Source organism: Pithys albifrons, chromosome 14 (assembly GCF_047495875.1).
Source record: "Pithys albifrons albifrons isolate INPA30051 chromosome 14, PitAlb_v1, whole genome shotgun sequence".
NCBI classification, from domain to species: Eukaryota; Metazoa; Chordata; class Aves; order Passeriformes; family Thamnophilidae; genus Pithys; species Pithys albifrons.
The window spans coordinates 13,436,802-13,461,293 of NC_092471.1; the positions used below are offsets into that span (position 1 = coordinate 13,436,802).

The window sequence follows — 24,492 nt, forward strand, 5'->3', positions numbered from 1 at the left end:
GTGGAAGCAAAATTTTAATAAAAGTGAACAAATTATTAACCTGTTCACTGCATAAGTGAGTGTTTGCATTATCACTTGCACTACAGAGAGTTGAAATGTGTGTAGCAGCTCTGGTTTATTTTATTTATCCTTACTATATCCTTACTATTTATCCTTACTATAAACAAATACGATTGGTTCAAATAGTATTTAACAGATTGCACTGATGGATCAATACAATATTCCACTGAACTCAAACTTCAGGAAGACAAGAGCTATCAAAGCCTCTGAATAAAAAAACACTTGGCCTTCTTGTAAGATCTGAGTGCAGATCTTACAGCCTGATCCCTTGAGCAGGATTTCACAGGCAGGAGCCCCTGCATTTCACAGGCTTTTTCATCCCTGGTCCGGGTCCCTGCAAGAGCCACCAAAGCTCTCTGCAAGCACAGAAGTCCCCTACACCAAGCCCCAGGTACTTCTGAGGCATCTGCTAATAACTTGGTGAAGTGAGAGGAATACACTTCAGATTTCTACACATTACAGCTGTTTCTCAGTGTAAGAGTGGGAGTCAAACCCCCTGCCTGGGATTGCTTAAATAAATGGGCACAGATTTCCAGACATGAGTGTCTGCAGCCCAGGACCAGTAAACGCAGTTTCCACAAACATCAGGCATCCCTCCCACCTGGTTTGTGAATCCAGGGTGCTGAGTTGGGAAAGGCAGTGGTTGACTCTGCTGGATGAGGCAGAGAGGCAACCAGGAGCCCTTGGCTACCAGCCATGGCCCTCACCTGACTCATGCTGTGCCTGAAGCTGCATCACCCACTGTGCTGCATGGACACAGTGCCCTGACGAGGGGGATGAGCTCAGAACAACATAGTGGAAGAAAATGCAAGCTCACTTTCCTCTTTTTTTATTTCCTCCCAAGATGGGCAGAAAGCTCTTGAGATCCCAGCACTCTCCAGGTCAAAGTTATGTGGGAGTATTTGAGCTGTGCTGAGATTTTGGGGTTGGTTTTTTTGTCTGTTTGCTTTTCCTCCTTTTTTTTAAATTTTTTTTTCCATCTAGATAGAATGAACTGAAAGTGCTGCTTAAGAAGAAAATAAGAATATTAAACTGGAGAAGCACTGTAAGTAGGTGTATTAATAAACAGGCTTCTAATTTCTTATCTTTGATGGTATTCAGTACTATTTTAAATATTCTCAAAAGAACATAAACATACAGAAGGTCATATATAAAATCCCTGATGAAGCAATTTAATGCTAAATTAAAGCTGAAACTAGGTAAGCCCAACTCCTGGGATCTTGGTTTTTTTCAAAGACTAGAATAGAATCAACAGTACCCAAGAATACCATGTGTTTTTCAGATTTTTAAATATTTATTTCCTAAGTTAAATAGAACAGGTTTAGCTGGTTCTTATAGCTTAGCAGGAAACAATTTGCTTTCTAAGCCAATTGTATACTGACAGTTGGCAACAATAGGTTTACTTTATAAAAAGAGAATGGGAAAATAGTTGTGCATTTCTGAAACACTTCCAGAAAATTTCCTTTGAGAACACATTGAATGAAAAGTACACAAATGGGCATTAAACATGAATGTAATTTAATAAACATCCACTCAGCTATATGGTGTGATAAATAGGTAATAAGAACGTAATGCAGGCATTTAGCTTTCACCTTCCAAAGGAGCTGGAAGCTAAAACAATAATACTTTCATTAGACTCTCCTGCCTGGCATCAAGAGCCAATTTCCACCTATTAATATGGATTTCTATTACCTGCCTTGTGAATACTGTTAACCCATTTATCAAGCAAGAAGCCGCACTTTTGTCACTTATTACAAGCAGAAGGGGAGCAGAAGGATTGCTAAACCATGTCACATTAGAGCATCAGATTAAATCATTTGACCTAGAAGATAAAAACATTCCACTTACATTTAAAATGAAAAAAACCAACACCCCAGCCTTGCTCGTCTAATAACCACAGTTAAGACCTCTTGCAGGATCAAATCCTTCCTTGCTGTTGTCAGGAAGGGGGCAAAAAAAAATCAGTCTGCAGACTAATTGTAAACTGGGTGCATGTGTAATTAAACATGCCTCATTGGTTCTCTTGATCTGTCAATAGTGGGTAGGAGGAGGTTGATTTAAGTTAAACGACTCAAGTCTCATGAACATTTGTCCCTTTCTGTGTCCTCTAAGCAAAGCATCACTGAACAGAACAACCACAGCCAAATATGAGGAGCATGGAATTAAATGTTTATTCCTCAGATTACAGTGATGCCCGAAACATGCCAGGCAGTTTTCTAAGAGTGGAGAGAGGTGCTGGGACAGATCCCTTTCTCAGCTCCTGATTTCCATCAAAATCACATGTCCCCCCAAGCACGGAGCTCCTCTCCTGCTCCCCTCCCCCAGCAGCCGTGGAGATGAATGGAGGGATGATGGTGCTATCACAGAGATGACAGGCACACAGCTATTAATCACATGTTTGTTGTTAAACACACTAAATTCTCACTTTCCCACAGCACAGAGGTCTTCCTGTCCTCACACCTTGTTCTCGGCTGCAGTGAGCACCACTTGGCAGCTAATGGGTCCAAATGAACATTTAGTTTTAGCCCCGTTGAATCTTCCTGCTCTGCCATCCATCTCTTGCTAGGGTCTTAAGACCACAGATTTTTTTCTTGCTATTCACACTGGATCAGATTGTAAACCATGTCTGCTTCCATTGACCATGATCCACGTCACCCACTTTCTCTGGAGCAATGACCCAGGAGAAGTACTTGTATTCCTCCCACTCTACACATCACAGCTAGAGATGCCAAAAATACTTAAGACCTCAATCCACAAGGGATATACAGGATCTGGTAAAGCCGCAGAATGAGAGCAAAGTTTCTGATTATAATACCTCAGATTTTTTGGTCTCTTTTCAGTGGGGTAATTGAAGATGTTTGAACTGAACTGAGACATTCCAACTTTCCTTGCCTCATTCACAACTGCTGTAAGACAACAAACTTGGTTGCCTGACTTCAACAGCTTGGTGCTGGCTTACCCCCTCACCTGGATATTCTTATTTTGATTCAATTTTGTCAAACTGCTGAAGTCTCCCCCTGTGTTTCTTTTGCTAAGACTCCCATACAATTTTCACTGCAGCACAGCAGAGAGCTTCCAGCACCACATGTTCCAGTGGGGCCAAGGGACCTTCAGAACTACCACTGAGAAAAGAACGTTTATCTTTTCCTTCTCTGAAACCTTGCAGTGATCCATAACTTAGTGAGTTCCTCAGAAGTCACTGAGCAATCAGGCTGCTTATTATACTCCTCAATGACATTGTTACCATGAGTAATTCTCAGTGCAGTACTACAAGTTGGCTAATCTTAAGTCCTCTTCAAATGACTGGAAGAAGTACTGCACCTTTGTGAAAGAGATTTTTAATTCCTCTCATGCTCTCTGGCAGTCATTTTATCCTTTATTTTACCTTTTTGCACACTGCAAGTTCATCCATGCCCATTTCTTTCTCAGTGGTCCTTTAATCCTTCTGTGTTCGTGCTGCAAATCAGCACAAGGACAGGGGTATCTCTATAAGCTGCATGCTTGGGAGGCTTTATCAATATGCATGCATGGTGCAAGGCAGAAACATATTTCTGTTGAAGAAGAATCAGAAGTTGGGGTCAGACATTCTATATTTTAGCCAGATTTTGATAAGACATATTAGGAATTCATAGGGCTTTTATCATTTTCAACAGCAAGAGGATTAGACCCTATGCTGACAAGAGCAAGAATATCAATTGTTAGAAGAAATATGTGCCACACTGAAATACAGTAAAGCACCTGAAAGACAAAATGTGCTGTCTGATAAAAACACTTTAAGCACTTTCAAATTCAACCTAGTGATGACTTGACGAGTCAATGCTTCATTTGTCTGGCAGAGCCAAAATTACAGGGACTTCTGTTCCAACACCCAAAAATGAAACACACGTGCAAAGGAAAGTCAGGATTTAAACCACAGTCTCACACAACAGCAAGGATTCAAACCATGGATAACATACTGATGCTTTGGCCACAGGGCAGAAAGGAACAGTGAGAATATTTATTTTGATTCAAAAATTCTATCTAGCAAGCTTGCAGTGTTCATGAAAAGACTCCAGTCTTAATTTAAAAAACCAGCAAATTTTAAAACCCAAATTCCAGAGAAGGCAAAGATAATGACTTAGAAACACTCAGTCTCCTTCCAGCCTGAAGAAAGATCCCAAAACCAGAAAGAATCTCAATTTTATCCTTCTTCCCCCTAAAATATTCAGAGCACTGCAAATGTGTTACAAACTAAATGACTTTTTGTACAGAACTTCTAAAACCCTTGACTTTTAATAAGGTCGTGCATCATTTGATTTTAATTACAGATTTTTTTTATCCCTTAAATTTGACTAAAAATGATGTGATTTACAAAGCAAACAAGCCAGTTAAACAAAGCTAATTAAATTCACTAGAGACAGCCTTGCTTTTCCCCTCAGTGAGTGTTTATTTCAGCTCCCAGTGCTCTGATAGCTCCTGACAGCTTGCTGGGACACAAGAAAGAAGTAGGTCAGGGTAAGCCGGAATCAGCAACAGAGGATCCCATTAGACAGGCTTGTAGGGTAATACGGAGATCGAGGAAGTGTGTGATGTAGTGACAGTGTTAGAGACACATAACAAACAGCCTGAGGACAGCCTCCAGCAGAACCAGTACATTTATCTTCTCTGTGTTATAATGACCCCTCACACGGCTTATCCAATCTGAGATTTCTTGTACAAGAGGTGCTGTACAAACCTAATGACAAAAACGTGCTCACGGTTTGCCAGGCAATGCCGGGCCAGCAGCAGCACCGCAGCGGCTCTGCTCCCATGGAGCCTTGGCCTTGGGGGTCAGAGCTGCCAGCTCCAGGGGCAGACAGATATCCATGCATGCAGGACACATCCCCTCACTCTAGCTGGGAGTGCAATGAGGGATCTCACTGCACACAGGGATCAAAGGAGAAGACTGGTTTCTCCTAACCAGCTTCTAAAACACCATACTGGTTGCGGTGCCTACACCGGATCTGAAAATACCAAGCTGTAGCCAGGAAAGCCACGGTGGCAGCTGGGGAGAACAGCAAAACCGTGTGATGCCCTACTTGCCATTGGAACAGGCAGGAGGACTTCACTCTGTCTTCCCATACCACAGCACCACTGCCTTTGGGAGCAACTACTGGCTGGGAGGAAAGCTGTGGTTTCTGCTGGTTTTCCCAGCTGGGTTTGCTGTGTGAAGAAACATCAGCAGAACCAGGGAGGAGAACAAAATCAAAAAGACCAAAGTGATCAATGTCAAACACAAAATGCTCTGTTTGCTCCAAAGTATTAGATGGTTTAATGTAAGGTGTATTGGTATCATTTAATGTAAGGTGTATTTACTGCTTGTGTATACACCCAGACATTTGCTAATGCAAGTATTCTCTCCTGAGGAAAAGGATAAAAGTATTTTTTGCAAGTGCCTGGACAGTAAGAGCAGAAAACACACCACCATAAACTCTGCAGTACGATATTAAGTCTGAGGCAAGTGGAAAAGCAGAGCTCTAACTCCCATTGTTCTCATGACTACTGCTCACACCATTAAAAATCCAAAGTCTCCCCCATCTCCAGCAGTGCTGTACATACCCCAAACATTTCAATTATGAGAGCCCATTTCTCAGGCTCATGCACAGCCACAGTCAGAGAGATTGTCCTAAACCTCAGACTGTATGGCTCACATTAAAAGGAGAACACAAGCATGTGCTATCTCAGAAAATAGGTACCTTTGACAGGAACAATTTAAATTGCCATGGGCATAAACAAACACAAATGGAGAATGTTGTTTTATTTTGTTCAGAGCTCAATACATTCACTTTGCTCAGAGATGTCTCCAGCATCCACTTGACTTGAAGTGCCCGAGTGACTTGGTTTGCAGCACTGATGGGGGTCATACTGTGAAAACAGGAGTTTCATTTTTGTCACTCTGACTTCATTTTCCCATTTGTTCAGTAAGAGTGCATCACGTTCGGCATTTATCCCCTTCTTGGTTACTCATTACAACCTTTCTGCAGCACAATTCCCCTCCTGCGACAGCCGCGCTTCCTGCTCTTCAGAGGGTCACACTATGTGGTCACTTGCACCCACCCATTTTATGACAACACACATCCCTTTCCTGCAATTTTTCCTTAAGCAGACAGTTCTACTGAGTTCACAGAGGTTTGGACTGACTGACGCCTATTTGCTCCACCCCTGAGCAGTGAGGTAAAATCCCAATCCAGTTCAATATCCTAAACAAAAAATGCATGTCCTAACAAAAATATGCATTAGAATAAAAGCAGTAAAATAAAGGAAGACAATGAGAATGATCAGAGCAGCACTGGCTGCAAGAAAGGAAGGAAGCTTTTAATAGCACTAAAATATAAAATTGATTTGTACACATATTTGATAAAAATCAATACAATTAGCAAGTAACTGAATACTAGAAAGGGAAATTGATTGCTCAAGGGCCCAGAGGACTCAGGGCAATCAGTCCATTCTTCTAGCTCCTCCACTCTTAATAAAAATTTACTTTTTCATAATCCTGCCTGAACTCTTTGCCCATTAATAATGCCGCTAAATAGCTCTTCTTTTAGCACTATTATTGCAAACCTGCTTGAATTACATTTGGAGGCAGTTTCGAGTGGCATGTCCTGGCCATTTTGCTATCTGCAGCACAAACCTCCAAGCAAGAGCATAAAAGAATACAGGCTAATGAACGGCAGTGCAGGCACACTTGAGAAGAGCTTATAAATTTAAGTACCAAAGTTTAAATAAACGGATTACCATAGAATTGATTTGCTACATCAATTTGGTCAGCTTTTGCTGATACATCACTCCTGCCTCAAAGGAGAAGAGCCACCGGTTTGAAACAACTAATTAAGCATTTTGAACCATGGCCTTACAAGGGTGCAGGGCTGCACCACCATGCTCTCCCACCTCCCTTCTCTCGCCCAGTGATTCCTCACTGCAGCATTAAAATCGTTACTCCACGTGAAACAGAAGACTGAATTTACAGTCAAATCTAGACAAAATGAAGTGGCTTCTACAGCCACCATCTCTGAGTGGATTCCAGGCAAGAGAACCTTTTTCCTTCATTAAGGTGGGATTGGAGGAACTAAAAGGCAAGTGTCCTTCCCCATACAGAAGGAGGGAGGCTCCCAAAGGAATCTCCCAGGTTAAGGTTTCTATTACACTCAACTGGCTACATAATCTGATGGAGGGTGCACACAACCCGTATGCATCTACAAAGGAAGCTTCTCTTTCAAAAGGTCAGATGCCTTCTCAGATAAGAACTTTCTCAGATGTTAAGCTCTGTCCACTGACTCATCTTGATAGGGAGCTCTTTAAACCAAAAGCTACCTTTGGGCCCTCAACAGGTTCCCTGCCAGTCTGCAGTCCAGGGCGACATGACCTTTGCTGCCAACCAGCGCCTTCATTCAGCAATGGAGTTCGGCATATACTTATATAGAGTTCTACGAGTAGCCCTATCCAAACCAAAGATAAATAAATTTTCCATATTAATGAGACTGCTTGCATGCTTAAAATTCAACAATTTAGGCACTTTATAATGCAGTAAGTCACTGAGTTGAAAAAAATCGTGTATGCATCTCATCATACTCACTCCAGCAGAGATCCTTTCATTTCAGAAATCCCAACACACACTTAATTCTTCAATGGTCCAGCCAGACCAGTGGCTAAACAGAGCCATTATATCAGACTAAGGAAAGGTCCATGAATGCTTTGCAACTCAAACAGCAATCTGTGGGGATGCCTCTGTAAGTGTGGATGAGAGACTGTGGTGCTGAGGAAGAACAGTGCAGGGCACCAGCCTAAGTGGCAACATCTACTTAGATGCCTCAGTAAATTCTTACGATGTTCATTCTCCAAAGTTTGTCACGCTGCTTCTTCTTATAAGGAAGAGCCATTAGTCTGAACACAGAAATAGAAACCTGAAATTACACAGTTTCAGTGCTGGCCTTCTTAGTAACCATGAGCAAAGTACTTTAATCTCTTTGCTTCCGTTTCCCTGCCTTTATTAATAAAGTAGAGGGAGTAAAACTTGGTTCACCTAACTCATACATCTTTTGTGAAGATGAAATGCTTGTTCTGTGTAAAGAACTCGGAAGATGAAAAGCATCAAGTAAATATTAATCATAGTCACCACACCTACCAACAAGATCTACAGTATGCTGATTTGGATCCGTGCTTGAAGAGGCTTTCTTTGTGCAGTTCAGGAACTGTGCTTTCCTGCAGTAGTAGAGCTGAATTAAAGCTAATCAGGAATTCCCACGTTAATCGGCCTTCTAGCATTCAGAAGATCATAAGAAGGATGATGCTTTCATTTCAAAAGACAGCACAGTGCCACAGAACGAATTACATCAAACTGGCTGAAGCCCATTTACAGCATGGTCATGGAGGAAACTATTGGAGTTCATCCACTGACATTCATCTCGGGGCATACACACTTGTAAATCAGTTCCTATTCAGTAATGAAATGTCGAGTGACTCATTCTTTCTACATTTGAAAAACGTCTCAGAGAGAACCAAAGAGTCTTTTACTTTCCTTTCTGCCTTTATAAACACTGAATTACATCTCCTTACTTTGGAGAAACTACAAGGCTTCAGAACCAGCTGTAGAAGAGAACATTACTGTCTTCTTGACAGAATCCAAGGCCACCTTAAGATACCAAATGAAGGAGATTTGGGAAATGTTTCAGTAGCAGCTCGGATGATCTCCTGAACCAGTTTCCCATGCACAGCAAGGCACACTGGTCTCATGCAGATGTGCCCACAAGGCTGGCCCAGGGAAGGCTGACCTGGGGCAGGCTAGTCCTGCTGCTCTGGGCACTTCTGCTGTTCCATGTGGGTCAAGTGCCAGATTATTTACTTAATGTCTTAAGCAACTTCTGCAGCTCAAACTTAGCTCATGCAACCATTGCTGTCCTGTTGGCAGTGAGCAGCAGGTTAGCCAGGGGAAAGAAGTCTTCATTGTTTCTGCCCCAACCAGCCAATTTACACAACCAGGACAGCAGAGCCATCATACCTTGACTTTTCTCCCGGCCTTAGCCCTGCTCCAATCCAAGGGGCATATCCAGCTGTGTATACCTGGGCTGCCCCAGCACTGTGCTCACCCAGAGAAAAATCCTTCTGACAAAATAAACCAAACCAACCCATGCCTCTGATCATGGGAAGTGCACAGCCCCGGCACTGTGCTGCTCTCTGCCTCAGCTCTGCCTCTGTCAAGGTGACACTGGGTCAGCTCCCTGGAGCACAGCAATCACAACAAGGGCAGGAAAGCAAGAGCACAAGGGAAAAACAAGAGTTGCAAACTTGAAAAAAACAACAGAACTAAAGAAAACCAGTGCCTGAAGTCAAGGAGCACAGCCTGAGTCTCAGCACAGGACACACTCACTGCTTGAATGGAAGTCATATAAGATGCTGCACCTGGTGGATCATGATGGATTCCAGCCCCTACTGAGCTGGGACTGAACCCTGCTGTGTCTCCCTTCCTCCCTCCCAGATACCTGCCCAGCTTCCTCAACTCTCCTTCTGTCTCCTTGGGTTTGCCCTCCCTTTGGTCCTATCCCATCCCAGCCCATCCCGGCTCTCTCTCCCCTACCATTGCCTCCTCGTACTTTGGACCTCTTCACCTCTATGCCCGGAGGTCTCTGGTTCTCCATCTGCAGCTTGAGCAGCACCAGCCCACACAGACAGGCCAGTCAGTGCCAAAGAGTAGCTCAGCTTGTGCTGGCAGTGCCAGTCCACCTCCTCGCTGGGACCCAGCAGGACAAATGCACAAACAAAAGCTACACTACCAACACAGCTATGCTTCAAAAGGAAATGACCACTGGGTGTTATTGCATAACCTTTCTTAATAATGAATGTGTATTTCTTGAAAATACATGCCACCTAATCCTCTTGGCATTGCAGACATGTACCACAGGATGGTAATTTAAGTTAATCAAGCCCTAAGCTCCATGTGAGATTTAACAGTTTGCTTCACTATGGTTTGGATAGCAGATGGCAAAGCATTTAATAGCACATTCTCTGCTATCCTCATACAAAGGACTGTACCTGTTTCTGTTCCAGGCATGAATGCCAACAAATGGACATTTGCTGGACTTGCTGACCATTGAATATCCTGAAATAACAAACACGTAGATGCTACAGAGGGAGGTCTTGTGGGCAGCCAGAATTGGTCACTTCCCAGCTAGTTCGTCATCACTATCTTTCTTAGATATGATAAAATTAGAGCTACAGGCCAGCATGAGATCTCTGGTAAGTAACTCTGGCCTTATCTGCCCAGGTACCCACATCCACAATCAGTTCCATGCAGGTGAGTAGCACGGGTTTTCTTACACAACAGCACTTGACAGTGTTGCTGTAGCTCACAGTATTTCTATGCAAGCTATCCTTCCAAATGACTCCGGACTGCACACAGTCCAGCACATGGGCAGCAGGAACCAGTCTGAGTGGATCATTTGTGTTTCAAACCACCACTGTGGACAGTCACTGAAACACTCGATTTCTGACTGGCTTGTGGGGTGCTGGGGTGAGGGAGAGAAGAACTGACAAGGGGAAAATAGAAATTTGTAAATGCTGTGTAAAGCCAAAATTATTTCAAAGAAAGGGCAATTCAGGTTGTCTAAGTCAAGCTTTTTGCAGCTAAGAAGAGACACTGGGAAGTGATGAGGTGAGCAATATACAGTTCAGCCTGCAACATACAAGTTTTTCATAATTTATGACCAACAGAAAACACACACTTCTCCTTCAAAACACAGAGCGCAGCCCCCAGCATCCAGTTAATGGCGGTGTGTGCAGGGAGCATACTTACACTAATTGACTGGGCCATGGCTGCCCCAAGCATTTCTGGAAGTAGCATTTCTACAGCAGCACCATGCAGAGATGCTTCACATTTATTAACTTGTTTGGTTTTGATTGTTGGATTGGTTCCCCATTCCCAAGGCACTCAAGATTTATTCTTTTAGCTTAACACTACAAAGTAATCAAATCACTCTGTTACAGCTGACAGACTGTAGGAGCCCTGAAGGGGAGGAGAGAGCAGCATCAGAAGAAACATCTACATTTTCTTTTACATCCTTCACACTTGCCCTAAACTTCAGATTTGACTCATCTGTATCTCTAGAATTCAAGAATATTGAACTTTAACTGACGTGGGAAGTTATTTGAAGATGCAGGACTTTCACTTGAAATTAAGGCTGATCTACCTTCTGGGATCACAGACCAAGATTCGCTTCTCATAAAGTCTCAAAAGCTCAAATGCACTCTCCTTCTGCTTCAAGTCAAACACAAGTGTTGCTGTAACCAAGAAAACATCTTTGCAACACCGTGTAAATTCAAACCAACCAATCCATATGTAAGAAGAGGAGATGAGATGGAAGATTCAAACATGCCCTTGTGCCCTTTCATCAAATGTGTAGAATAGGTAAGAACAAGAAGACAAAAGAGATGGCTCAGAGAGTCAAGATTAATATGGAAATAGAGAAAAAGGGCATGCCTTCGGCTGGATTTTGTCTGTGTCTCCTCAGTACAATCTATTTTCAGCTTTATGCAATGCATTATTAGAAAATGCTTAGCACACAACCCTTGATGTGGAAGACAAAGAGCATTTTTTTGAATCAGACAAATTCCAATGTCCTTGTCTAATGTTACCCAATGCAAAATTAGAAAGAAATTAGTGCTTGCATGGCCCTGTGTGTTTAAAAATAATTTGAATGACCCAGTGCTTAAAGTATGGAAAGGGTCCTCTGTTATTAAGATCCAAACACATTTCATTTTAGTCTGCACTCAAACTGACAGGGTAAAGCTTGAAGAAAATTCCCCAGTGAGTTTTCTTAAATCAAGAAAAAAACACAACATAAACATTAATGGAGCCTGTGATCAAATATCTTACAGAGTTTGGACTTCATACACCAACAATGTTAGGCATTTTAATGCAGTAGCATCAAAACTAGATATTTACTGCTTGGTAGTGAGTAACCATTTGAAAAGGGAGGAACAAAAATTCCTTTTTAATGAGTCACCATCAGAGATCAAAATCTTTTGCCTGTATTTTTGACTGGAAGATTGTATATACTTGAGTTTTTCTTAGTCTCCGTGACCTTATTTAAATCAACACAGTTAATTATGAAAACAAGTAAGTTAAAGTAACAGAAAAAGTGAAGTCCTTAAAAGTACCTGATAATTAGCATGATCTCATGGGTTACTGAAATATTGGAAACATGAGAAATTATTTCCTTATAAAATCTGGACTTGTGAAACTACTTGTAAGATTTTAGGTAACTAATCAAAGCAAAGTGAACTTATACGCAGTATCTATCCTGATAACCACATGAAATGAGTGTTCCATAATTACTCTTAAACTAATGCAAATGTTTACATATGAAATGTTACATACTAATGCATGGGGACAAAGCTCCTCCTGTGAGTGGAACTGTGTACAACAAACATCTTCATAAAAATATTGACCTGATTACCCTAGCCCAAAACTTAACCTACGAAAATCCATGTCAGAGAATGAAACATTAAAATACATGCCTGAGGGTAGATGCCATTTTTGCCTTTAAATATTTTCTTTCCCCCTACATCAAATTCTGAAGTTTCAGCAAAAAGAAAAATACTATGATGTCATATCAGGGAGGGGGAAAAAATCTACCTGCATTGGCATTACAGCCACAGCAAAGAAATAAAACTGTTGTTCACACTGAGGGGGGCTTAGAGTAGGATGTAATTGCCCTTATTTTGAATGTAATTTCCAGCTATTTGAAAAGACCCTAAAGACCTCAACTAGCAACAAGCACTGATGAGTTACAAATTACTTAACTAGTTAAGGATGCTTAGCATGAAGGTAAAGGTAAAGCACCATTACTCCCATTTTACAACAGACAAGTAAGAACCTGGGAAGTATTTACTTCAAAAATTGCCTCCAGCAATACACATATACAGATATTCAGGCCCTTTAGAAAAAATCTTGACAGCTTTTAAATTAGAATAGGCATTACTTGGGCTTGGCTTCTACCTTAGGAAATCTCCAGTTTGTTGTATGAAAACTCGTATCCACAAAAACCAGAGCAGGGACTTCCCACTCACTCCACACAGCTATGAAACCACCATCCTGTGGAATTACTGACCACAGCAGGAATGGCTCCATACTCGACCGTCAGCTCACTGAACCATCCCATCCCTCGCGTCAGTCGATCTTAATTTATGTTCGATTTACTTGTAGATTGGAAGTAATTAGAGTAAATAATTACAGTAACTGGGTACAGTTTGGGAATTGAGAGAACTGAAGGAAGAATTCAGAGAAATAACCTGATCTACTGCTGCAAAGAGAATCAATCATCGTTCTCCTTCCATTAGTCTTTTTGGCAATCCTGTGTCGTTGTTGTCACAAGCCTGGATAACAATGCCACATTAATTCTCTTTCTGAGAAAGGGATACAAGATGTGTCTCTGTAACTCTGTCCTCCCTGACCTTGGGGAATCTTTAGGGGAAGTTTCCCATCAAATGCACTTACAGTTTTTACTAAAGGAGAATTACTGAGTTGGGCCCACACTTTGTAATTTGGGTGCATGATACAAAAGTAGACAACCAATCTTCTGTTTCCATTAGAAAGAAACTGTCAGTACATAACTAATGCTTTTTCAATTCCAACCCTATGTGAGAAATTACATTTTCAAAATAATTTCAACAAGCCTGGCTCACAGGTGACAAACATGGGGCAGGATGACAAGACAGCTACTGCATTTTTCTGATCTAACCACAGTTCTTTTAGCTACCTTTATCTAAACTGTAGATAGGCTGCATTTCCCAAGCCTAACCTTTCCAAAGGGAAAAAAAAAAAAAAAACAAACCACGCTCTCAATGCAGCGTGAACTGTGGCACTGCTGATGTCAGTGTGAGCAGGGAGAAGAGGGACATACGGCCTTTTGTACTGTTCCCATGATGCTACATGTCAAAAAAAAATCAAAAATTGTTATTCAGGCTGGAAGAAACCCAAGCCATCATAAATGTTTGTTTATTGCAATTTGGCAGACCTTTTGAGAAAAAACAACTACTCTTAGACATGTAATCCTAAACCAAAATGTCAGATGGGAATGAAGCAGAAACCATGCATTATTTTGAGGAAACCATTAATTATTTTGGGGAACTTTTTGCTGTGATGCTTATTTTGAGTGTTTCTCTGTAACTAGATATCACTTCTATTACTGTGGCTATGGCTAACGAGTTAACAACACTATTTACACTAGTACTGTTGTGTCATTAAAAACAACAAGATTATGTACTTTAATTCTAATGCCAGTACAATTATTTTAACACCAAGTGTGTCAGATCTGACTCTGTACCCCATAAATTAATTTCAGAGTAGTGGCTAAATAAAATGACATACTTCTTTGTGCTTTTGTTATAACACGCTCATGTGCAGCAAACTGTGAAGAAAATGTAGTAATTAGAGGTTAAATTAATCCCTGACAGACAGGCAGCTTAGTAAAGCTGGGCCCTCTTCAGAAAACTGAGCATAAAGCCTGCCAGTCTTTCAGAATTAGGCACAAAGAACAGGGAAGATTGGCAAGTCCCTCACTGCTGCGATCCAGCCGAAGGGATGGAATGCTGAGAAGTCAGAGTAAGTCTTCGAGCAGCCAATACTACCAGGCAGATCTTGTGACAAATGTGATTTAGAGCTCCACGGGATTGTTGCTGCGGCCACTCGAACTGCCTCATCAGGATCAGCCACTTGAAATTACAGACAGCCTTTTGCCCAGCAGAACAGGCTTCTTACCACCGTGTAATCTACCTCGAGACGTTAATAAAAGCGAACAATGGCATTATATTTCACAACATAACTAGAAAGTTACCTTGCTGCTTCAGATTTTAATGCAGGTAATGGGTTTCATTGCCCGCAGTGTGCTGGGTTACTCTGAAAGCAATAAACTGGTATATCTGGGGTAGCTGTAGCTCCCAAACCTGCTCAGTTTTGAGGTACTTAATTCTAGCAAAAACCCCCAAACTTCCACAGAAAAAAAGAAAAACAATACAAGAAGAAAGAGGCAGCCAGATCATGAAGATGCTACCAGGCAAGGATTTCTTTTGTTTGCGTGTCAACAGAGGTGAATGTTTTTTCAAATCTCTCTAGCTGTGGCACAACAGAAGTAGCTGAGTTTTAAAACCATGCAAACATAACCTCTTATCAGGAGGGGAGTAACTGAAAGGCACTTGCTCTGTGCTGCATGAAAAGCATACTAGCTCCCTGTTTTTGCTGGCAAAGCCTGGTGCAGGAATTGCAGAGGTACCACTGCCTCTGTCTCAGTGGACTGACACCTTCTCTTCAAAGGTGGAACGTGCAAAGAACTGGCTTCTCTCTCTGGGCTAACGCTGCTGTCACTCAAGAGATTGCCTGACATGGGATGACACAATCCCGCCAGTAACACCCAGCCCTGCAGAGGGAATATAGATCATGTCTGCACCAGGCTGAGTCCCCAGCTGTCCCTGACCAAACAGGAAGGCACAACAGGCACCTGCGGCAGGATAGCCAAGTAAATAAAAAAAATAAAAAGGCAAAAAAGCCAGCATTACTATTAAGATACAAGGCAAACAGGGGGCCTGCAGAGATTGCAGATCCCTGTGGGAGCCCATTAACACCACCAGTATTTCTGTACTACCCAGATCATCAATTATTAACAAATTAGGACATGCCTGATGGGGTACTTATGTAACACTCCTTTATCAATAAAACTGCCAAGTCCCTTGCAGAGCAAAGCAGTGCGGATCTCAATGGCACATCTTTTTGGACAGGACATGACAATGAACTCTGTTTTCCCTCTCCTCAGGCATGCCACCCATTCCCAAAGAGGGATTCTGTCCGCCCCGGCAGTCCCAGAGGCCGGGAGTGCACCCCAGCCTCCCGTGAGCAGCAGCCCTTTAATCAGGTCAGCGCTTATCAATGGCTCATTGTAGCGAAGAGGCAGCACTTGGAGTAAAGGGCCATATGAAATCATGCATCCCGCTGCATCTCCCATGCCTGGGCCCCACTGGCTCTCCACTGGCTCCAGCCTCTGGCCACACACTTCAGGGGCATAGCACGTGTCCACCAGCCAGTCCAGCTGGCTGGGATACAGGGTAGGGAGAGGAGGAAGGAAACTCACAGCTTTTCCCCCTGCTCTTCCCTTTGGGCACAACTAGTTCCCCATAGGAGCAAAGATCCAGGTAAAATTCAGCTGTCAGAGACATACCCTAAGCCCTGCTTTGCTTCCATTTCATTTCCCCCATCAGGTGAGAGTGATCAGGGTGAAGGCACATAACAATCCCCCGTCGCTACTCAAGGCCTGATCCTTGAGCCCATAATGATGAAATCTGAGTCTCATCTACTACAAAATGAAAAAGGACTGTTAGTCTGGGCCCTGATAGAAGAAAGCTGGGTGTACTTTCCTATCACCTGGCCCAACAAACACCTTGCAGTTCATCCAAGGTGCACATCACAAGAAACAGCTCTAAAAGAGCTACTGCAACTTTGTAAGTAAATGCAGCACAAAGCAAGTATTTTCCTTTTGAAGGAAAGTAATGACCTAGTAATACATTTTCCCCTATTTAAAAAAATGAAAAAATATTATCAGTGAGTAGGGCTGTCAAGAGGACTAAGAACTCTTCCTAGCTCATTTGAATTTTCAAGTTATCCTTTTCTGACTATACTGCTCTCTGGTAGCGCAACTGGTGACTTCGAAAACCATGGAGTCGTATCCTAAGAGACATGAGCTTACACTGTCACTCTGAGATATACTTTCATTGTGAACAGAGCTAACAGGCCAGTCCATAGCAACTGCAATGAAAAATATCTACCAGAAGACAAGAACATAAAGTGAATCCTTTAAATTGCAAGGACTTCAATTATCTGTGTAAAGCACTACCAGCAGTAATACAGAACAAGGGAAGGAGACTGTGATACAAGAACACACTGTTTTGCAAAGTTTCTCTTCAGCTGCTGGCAGCCCTGAAATGGGTTACAGAAAGTTAAAATTGTGATCAAGATCACTGCCTATTGTGTAGAGCTGGAGTTTTTTGGTTTTGTTTTTGTGTTTTGTTTTGTTTTTGTGTTTTGTTTTGGTTTTGGTTTTTTTTTTTTACTTAAACAGAATTATTCTTTTTCTATATGCACTTAAAAACAATACTCCGGTATCTTCCAATATCCAGTCCAATACTGAAACAACACCAATGAGGGTACTACTTAAATGCCCAACCAGTTTCTTCACATATTTGTTAAGCAATTGCCTTTTCAAGGGCACCCCTTTTACGAGTGTACAACACAAAACTTAGTAAAAGTACACAGTGCATATTTGGCATTTTACAGCAATGATTTAAAGTTCCCCTTCAAAATTACCAGCAAGGAAGGAAGTTCTGCATAATTTTAGCACTCAACATCTGAAAAAATTAGAAATGTCCCAACTGTTCTTTGAGATGTATAAAAGAACAGTTGAAAAACTTACAGTTGACTGGTGCTACCTAGGTTACCCATCAATGGCATTGAGACTGGTATATTATTAAGAGAGGTGTATGATGGGAATTGGTTTATTGTGCTGATCCATAGTAACCAACTCCTGTTCGTCCATCATTTATCTCTCTCACCAGCGACATATGGGTTTGTCTATTCACACTCTCAGCATTCTCTCTGCTCCAACAAACAGTCAGCCTTTTCTGCTGGGATAAGGAGATTTTTTAGTTACATCCATTATGTGCGTATCAACATTTATGGCAAGAGGATAATTGCCAAAGAGCTCAGGGGGATAAAAGCTCCCTCTTTATAACACAAACCCCCTTAAAAAATCAATATTGATATAAAATAGTTCAACGCAAAGCCATGGTGTGTCTTCTGCTTCTTTCAGTTCAAAATAGTGTTGTTGTTTTTTTCTAAACACAGCAAGTCAAACTGGAACATCAAGTAGAAAGCCTTCATAGCGAGTTACACCACTGCTCTTCCCACAGAGGAAGAAATACCAATGTACAACATTAATTGTTCCTCAAAGAAGTGAGTGGCAAAGGTGTCAGAAATAAAGAGGGTTCCTTGGAGAGGTGCCAGCACCATTTAAACTGATTTAGCTATCTTTATTTGGAGACCATACCAATTACTAATGAATCGTAACTTATAGTTACCTTCGCCTAAATGTTGAAAAATGCTGACACAGCCAGCATCGGGGAACAATGAAAACCTGGAGATCCTGCCTCTTTCCCTATTTCAGGAGCTCAACCTCCTACTACTCAATCCCCCAGTTTGGATAAATCCATTTGTCACAGCTTGCACAAGATTTACTTCACTTTCCCATGGCTATACACTCATAAAAGTTATTTTAAGGCAACTTTCATCAGAGTAGCAAGTAATATAGAACATTTATTGATTAAATGACTGGGAACCAGTGAGTTGCACTGTACTTAACCTACGACTCAGGGATTTTACTTACTGTTATCCTTGCCCTTGTGTTACTTTCTGCCTCCCTAACTTTTGCCTCTCTCATGAAGCCCGTTTTTAGGTCAGTCCTTGTCCTACAGTCACATCCAGGCAGGTCAATGACCATTTAAGTCAGGGCAAGAATGTCAGTTTGACACCTGGGATCATGTACTCTTGAAGTAAATCTTCCTGCATGTTCAGAAAGCATCTAGCACAATAGCTCCCTAATCCCATTTTAAATTTCTGAATGCTACCACGCTGTAACATTTATAACAGGGTCAGTAAAAAAGGAAAACCAAACCCACTGTATTTATAAAGCACTCCTACCTGTGTTAACAGGAAGCCATACAAAAGAATTTTTAGAAACATAACTGCTTCCTTTAATTATTAATTCTCCTCCAAATCCTTTAACAACTACTTTGACTTTAAAAAATTCCAAGAGATTTTGCAGGTTCAAACTACTTAGTTACAAGGGCCCAAAATGAAGCCCTGTCAATATGTTCTTTTCTGATTCTGAAGTATTAATTAAAAAGTATTAAAAACAGAGATTAAAAAAATGTAAAATAAATGTGAAAATAAGCAGCTAAGTTAAATTTGAGCTGCTCAATTCTAAGCATTGAACAGCTTTTCACTCACTCGAGGGCTGTTAACTGCGTGTTACCTGCCTTACAGTATAGACTATTTGTTTTTTATCCCTGAGCAACAGACTATTTCCTGGTTGAGTTTAAAAACTCTGTGACGTTCCAGTATCAACCCACACATGTGTGTCACTGTCAACGTCAGTGGCAGGAAAACATTAGAAGTCACCCCTTGCTAATGCTTTCCTAACATGGAATTTCCTTGTACCTCGTCCCCCAGCCCACCTCCTCCTTCAGCTGAGAGCATCCTTCCCAAAGTGCTTTTTTTTCTCCCCTCTAAACATATGGCAGGGAGAAAGAACTGAAAATGGTCAGTACCAGCACTAGATCGCTGCTTTTTTAGATGCTCGCGTGTAACTCACTCAAACTGCTCGTACTGCCTTTCGCTCGGCGAGCGCGGCCGCAGGAAGAGCCCCCCGTGCGCGGGGGCTTCCCCCACCGAGGCGGGGGTTCCTCCCCAGGGCGCTGTCACCTCCTTTCCCTCCGGCAGCTCCTCCCCGGCAACGCACAGGGCACGGTGCGGACAGCCCGGTGCGGGCAGCCCAGTTCGGGGGCGGCGGGGGCCCGGCGGATCCCGGGATGCCGGGGGAGCCCGCGGGCCAGCACCCAGCTGCCGGCACCGGCACGTTCAAGACCGTTCAGACTCCCTGTCTCCCCGAGGCACCATATGGTCCATCTCGGACACCAGCAGCTTTATTCCCCCATCAGCTCGACCCAGAGGGGGAGCTCTGGGAGCAGCCAGCCAACCACCCACCCCTTGCCCCCCAGTCCCCCGGGTGCACCGGCATTAGGCATCACCCGGAGATTACGGGGCTAAGCAGGGGAAGACTCGCGTTATATAACCGGGGGAGTGTTCCGCCCTCCCGGCGCTCCCACAGCCCGCCCTCCGCCCCAGCCGGGGCGGCCGCACGGCGGCGCGGGGGGAGCCGAGCCCGGCGCCTCCGCCCCCGGCCCACGGAAGGGGCCAGACGCAGTTAATCTCCGCGCCGGCGGGACGGGGGAGGGACCGCGGGGTGCCCCCCGCTGCCCGAGGAGGAGCAGGAGGAGGAGGAGGAGGAGGAAGGCTCTTTCCAGGAGGCTCCCTGCAAGCGGCCGGTGCCCGAATGGCTTATCAGCTTCCGACGGGACGAGGCGAGGAGGCCGCGCGTCCCCCGCAGCGCGGACCTGCCCGCCCGGTCCCCGGAGCCCCCCGGCCCCGCTCCCCGGCCCCGGGCTCCGCCGCCCCCACGCCGGGAGCACCGTGGAAAACAAAAGCGGTCTTTTAATTTATTGTTCCGGGGGGGTGGAGGGGAGGGTAAGGGGGGGTTGGAGGGGAGAGCGGGCGATGTGAAAGGGAACCAAAGCCCGTTTTCTTCCCAGAAACGGCCGTTCTCTCCGGGATCCCTCCGAGTCACCCGGGTGACAGCCCCCCTCAAGCCAAAGCCGAACAAAAGCCGCGGTGCCCCCGGCCCTGGCGCTGTCCCGGGCCGAGCAACAGGCCGGGATACGCGGCGGCGGAGGGACCGGGAGGAGGGATCGGCTATTGACTGGGGAAAGGGGCAGCCCCTGCTGTGGAGGGGGGACGTGGGACCGAGCCAGCGAGTGCCGTGTTTACCCTTCGATCGCTCTGAACCCCGATCTTAAGCACAGCATGAGAAACCAAAACAGTTTAAAGCGTGAGTCAGCACGCGTTTTGTTCACGCGTTCTGTTCCGAACACACGGATGGGGCTGGGAGCGAGCGGCGAAGGCGCCGCGCCGGCACCATCTCCCGCACTTGGGGCTGTTCCCGCACACGCGCCCGCAGCGCCGCCAGCGCGGGGCTGAGCACCGGGCTCCACGCTCCCGTCAGGAATAACCCAGGGCTCCTTCGGGGCTCGGCCGAGCCTTTTGTTCGCAATCCTGCGTGCGCTTCAGGCTCCCGAAATAACCAGGCACGCGACTGCCAACACAAATACCAGGAATTATTTAAAAAAAAAAAAAAGATATCACAGGGACCAGCGCTGGTCCCTCCACGCGTGACATTCTCCCAGCGGAGTCCCCGGGCGCTGAGGGGTTTATCCTCCCCTGCCTGTCTGATCCAAGTTTAGCTGGAAATCCCCCGACGATGGCTGAGCTCGCCCGGCCGCACTGACACGGGAACCCACGGGCTGGCGGCGCTGGGCGCACCGGTGGGTCCCCGCTCCGGCTCGCGCCCGGCAGCATCCACCGCCTCTTCCCGCAGCCCAGCGTGTCGCTACCCGAGCAATGACACAAAAACCCACGGAGTGTCCCCCGCCGCCGCGCACTGGCCGCCCCGCCACCGTGCCCGGGACCGCACAGCAAATCACCTTCTTCACCACCATTTTAAAGCCCACAGACCCCGTCCCTCTCTCCTCTCCGTGGTCCGAGCTCAGCTCTCACCAGAAGGGAGGGCGAAATTTCCCCCTCAAGTTCCTGTCCCTTGCCTCTGGTGGCCCCGGCACACGGGACCCGCGGGCAGAGCCAGCCCAAGGTGGGCACTTCTTGAAACGCCCCTGCAAACTTTCCAGCCCGGCTCCGGCCGTGCCGAGCCCGGCGAGCAACTATTCGGAGGGTGTTTAAGTCCTTTTAAACCAGCTCCTACTTTATCAGCTCGTATCGATTTCAAATGCTACTTACTGGAATATGCGGCTCCATCCGTGGTGCTTCTACCCGCTGGGAAACCAGCAGCATCTTGGACTGGGGATCAACCGGCTTTTAGATCCACTTTGGCTGTATTGAGCAAATCCAGCGCCGCAGAGGACTCGGAGCCTGTTTTCTCCTTTTAGGTTCCAGACAAGTTCATCCTGGCGTTGCAGTTTGCTAATGATTCACTGTCTGTCTCGATCTGCTCACTACATTTCCATCAACCCACAGCTTCCTCACTTAGAAGGTGGAGTTTGTGGGGTTTAAGTTACTGATAGGCATATCTAAGTGCTGTGTCACTCAAAGAGGAGGAGACACACACTCACACACACAGACCGCACACTCACACACACACGGACGGCTCCAGGCTTAAAGGGGAAGTAACACTTTCTTCTCTGCACAAATTGGGCACCTCACAGAGCCAAGGATTTTATTTTTTTTCCCTCTGTGCATGAAGGCAAAAATTATCCAGCCCATGGTCCGAATTTTAACACACAAAAAGCTGCTTAGAATGTTTAGCCTCTTCCTTGTAGAGCTTCAAGTTCATTTAATACAAAGTTGGGTAGGTCAGAAAGGTATTGGCAATTTTTTTTCCCTTCCAAATCAAAGTGCACAAATCACTGAAAAGAGCACCCTAGGCATGAAGTGTAAAGCTTTGAGTTATTCTTACCGTGTAGTTTCCTGTCCCTTTATGCTGTACAATATGTTATTCAGCACTCTAAAGACGCACAAAAGGGTTAAACTCATCTTATACAGGTGAACCCAGGTTACCAAGAAGGAAACAGTAAAGTTGTTTCATTTTCACCTTTTATGCTATATGCATGTATTTTTAACACAGATACAATTCCAAATAGGGAGGTCCCATAAAGCCGCACACTTCTCATATGACTATAATTGTGCTTGTTACAAGCTACAATCTCTGAATATTAATTTTGATAGACCATCAACTGAAAGGTAAGAACCTATTCAGACCTCCTCTTGGACTGTGCAGAAAGAACAGGGAAGAGCAAGCTGCAGGCAGCTAGGAGAGCACAGTGGGTCTACAAATAATTGCTGGTATAATTTCATTTTATTACCATGCTAAATCAGTACTATTGTCACTCCTGTCCTGATAGATCAGAGATGCTAGAAACCCTGTCCCCAGTTTAGATGAGATGTGGAAGGCTTATTACCATTTGTAATAAAATGCCTAATTTCTTAAATCATTCCTGAAATAGTAACATTAGTAAATTATAACATTACGAAGAAAGTTATTGGAATACAACCCCTTCACTGTAGCAAAATACATACAAATAGAGCCAGATCCTGGCCTTGCTTTCCTGAAAGATGTCTGGACAGCAATCATCTTCAACTCGCAGGAAATTCATAGACCACCAAACTCATCTTTGTAACCTGAGTTAATAAATATTGGCAATATCAGTTCATCAGCAGAGAAACATTGGTTTTCAGCTTTGCTGAAGCCTCTGACTTGCCTGTGACAGCTGTAACGATGCGCCCTTCCCTGAGCAGTATTTGTGATCCTTCAGTTTACACTGTTTGGAGGCATATTGGTTTGCTTTTCTACTGCTTTTTCCTTCTACATTATTTAAAAATACTTTGATATATTTTGTCAATTGAAAAAATAATAAACTTGTGTGGGTGTAAACACCCTGAATTCTACAGCCTCTGAGGGCTGGATCTCAAAAAGTTTCAGTGTCTGAGGAGGTGGGAGGGGGGTGTACTGACAACTGATGTTTGGTTTGCTGGGCTGCCCAGATCAAATCTACAACCCTACCTGAGGTGCTGAGGCTCAAACAAAGTGTTAGAGCATCAGCATGGGATCTAAAAGAGCCAACATTCTGAGCAGGAGTCACCTAAAATGAGCAGGCTCAGTGAAGACACACATTCATCATGGAATTAAGCTCCACCTGCAAGGAGGTGCCAACTGTCTGCCCAGTGTGCAGTGTCGGAAACTCTCCCCTGAAGATACAGGTGTGTGGAAGGGCTCCCATCTTTCCGTCCGGGGTGTTGTAGACTAAAATACACATGTAGGAAACGTGAGACACACAGGGATTCCTGCACTGGACCTACTGACAACACCATGAGCAGATGGTGAACAGTGGATCCGTGTCAGTGGATCCATGTCAGTTTTCCTACAGTGCACACCAGTTATGGTCCAGAAGTTCTGTCACTTATGATTCTTGATAGATATCCGAAGTTCCCAACAGATGACAATATTTCCTAAGAACTGTCATTTGCTTTGATCAATTCATAAAAGTAGACCAAAGGCCTCCCCCAAAAGGAAGACGACATGAGTACAGTGTATAGGATTCCTGTCCATGCCTGCTCATGCAGCAGGAACGATGCTGCTGCCTTTAATTGCCAAGGGGACCTGCTTGCCAGGTAGTGGTTTGTGTTATTTAAGATGTGGTGTGTTCTCAGAGGAAAGTCAAATCAAGACAAGCACTTTTATCAGTTAGTTCACAGCAGAACTGTGGCAACATTTTCTTTTCTGAACCTGCTGGCTTGAGCTGTGCAGCGTTTAGTGGTCTGGATTTCACTCTGTGAACCTGGTGCCAAGTGTCCCCATCCTGCCAAGCCTGGCACACTGGGCTGATCGGGCAAAGCTGTACAGTACGTGCTGGAATGCTCAACAGTTGCATAGCAAGGACAGGTTTGGGTGTACACAGAAGCCTAATTGCAAGCAGTGTGAGCATTTAACAAATCCCTCACAGAGATCACTCATTTTCAGTGATGGGTAATGGCTA

At 44.3% G+C, this 24,492-nt stretch overlaps 1 protein-coding gene across 1 annotated transcript in view; it reads right to left on the bottom strand.

The window, feature by feature from the left end:
* The window catches only part of MAMLD1 (mastermind like domain containing 1), an 81,685-nt gene extending 59,678 nt beyond the window's left edge, over positions 1-22,007 (bottom strand). Inside the window, exon 1 of the mRNA XM_071569483.1 lies at positions 21,740-22,007. Within this exon, the coding sequence (XP_071425584.1) occupies positions 21,740-21,793 (54 nt within the window). The 5' untranslated portion in view covers positions 21,794-22,007. The remainder of the gene's footprint in view (positions 1-21,739) is intronic.
* Positions 22,008-24,492: the final 2,485 nt, after the last annotated feature.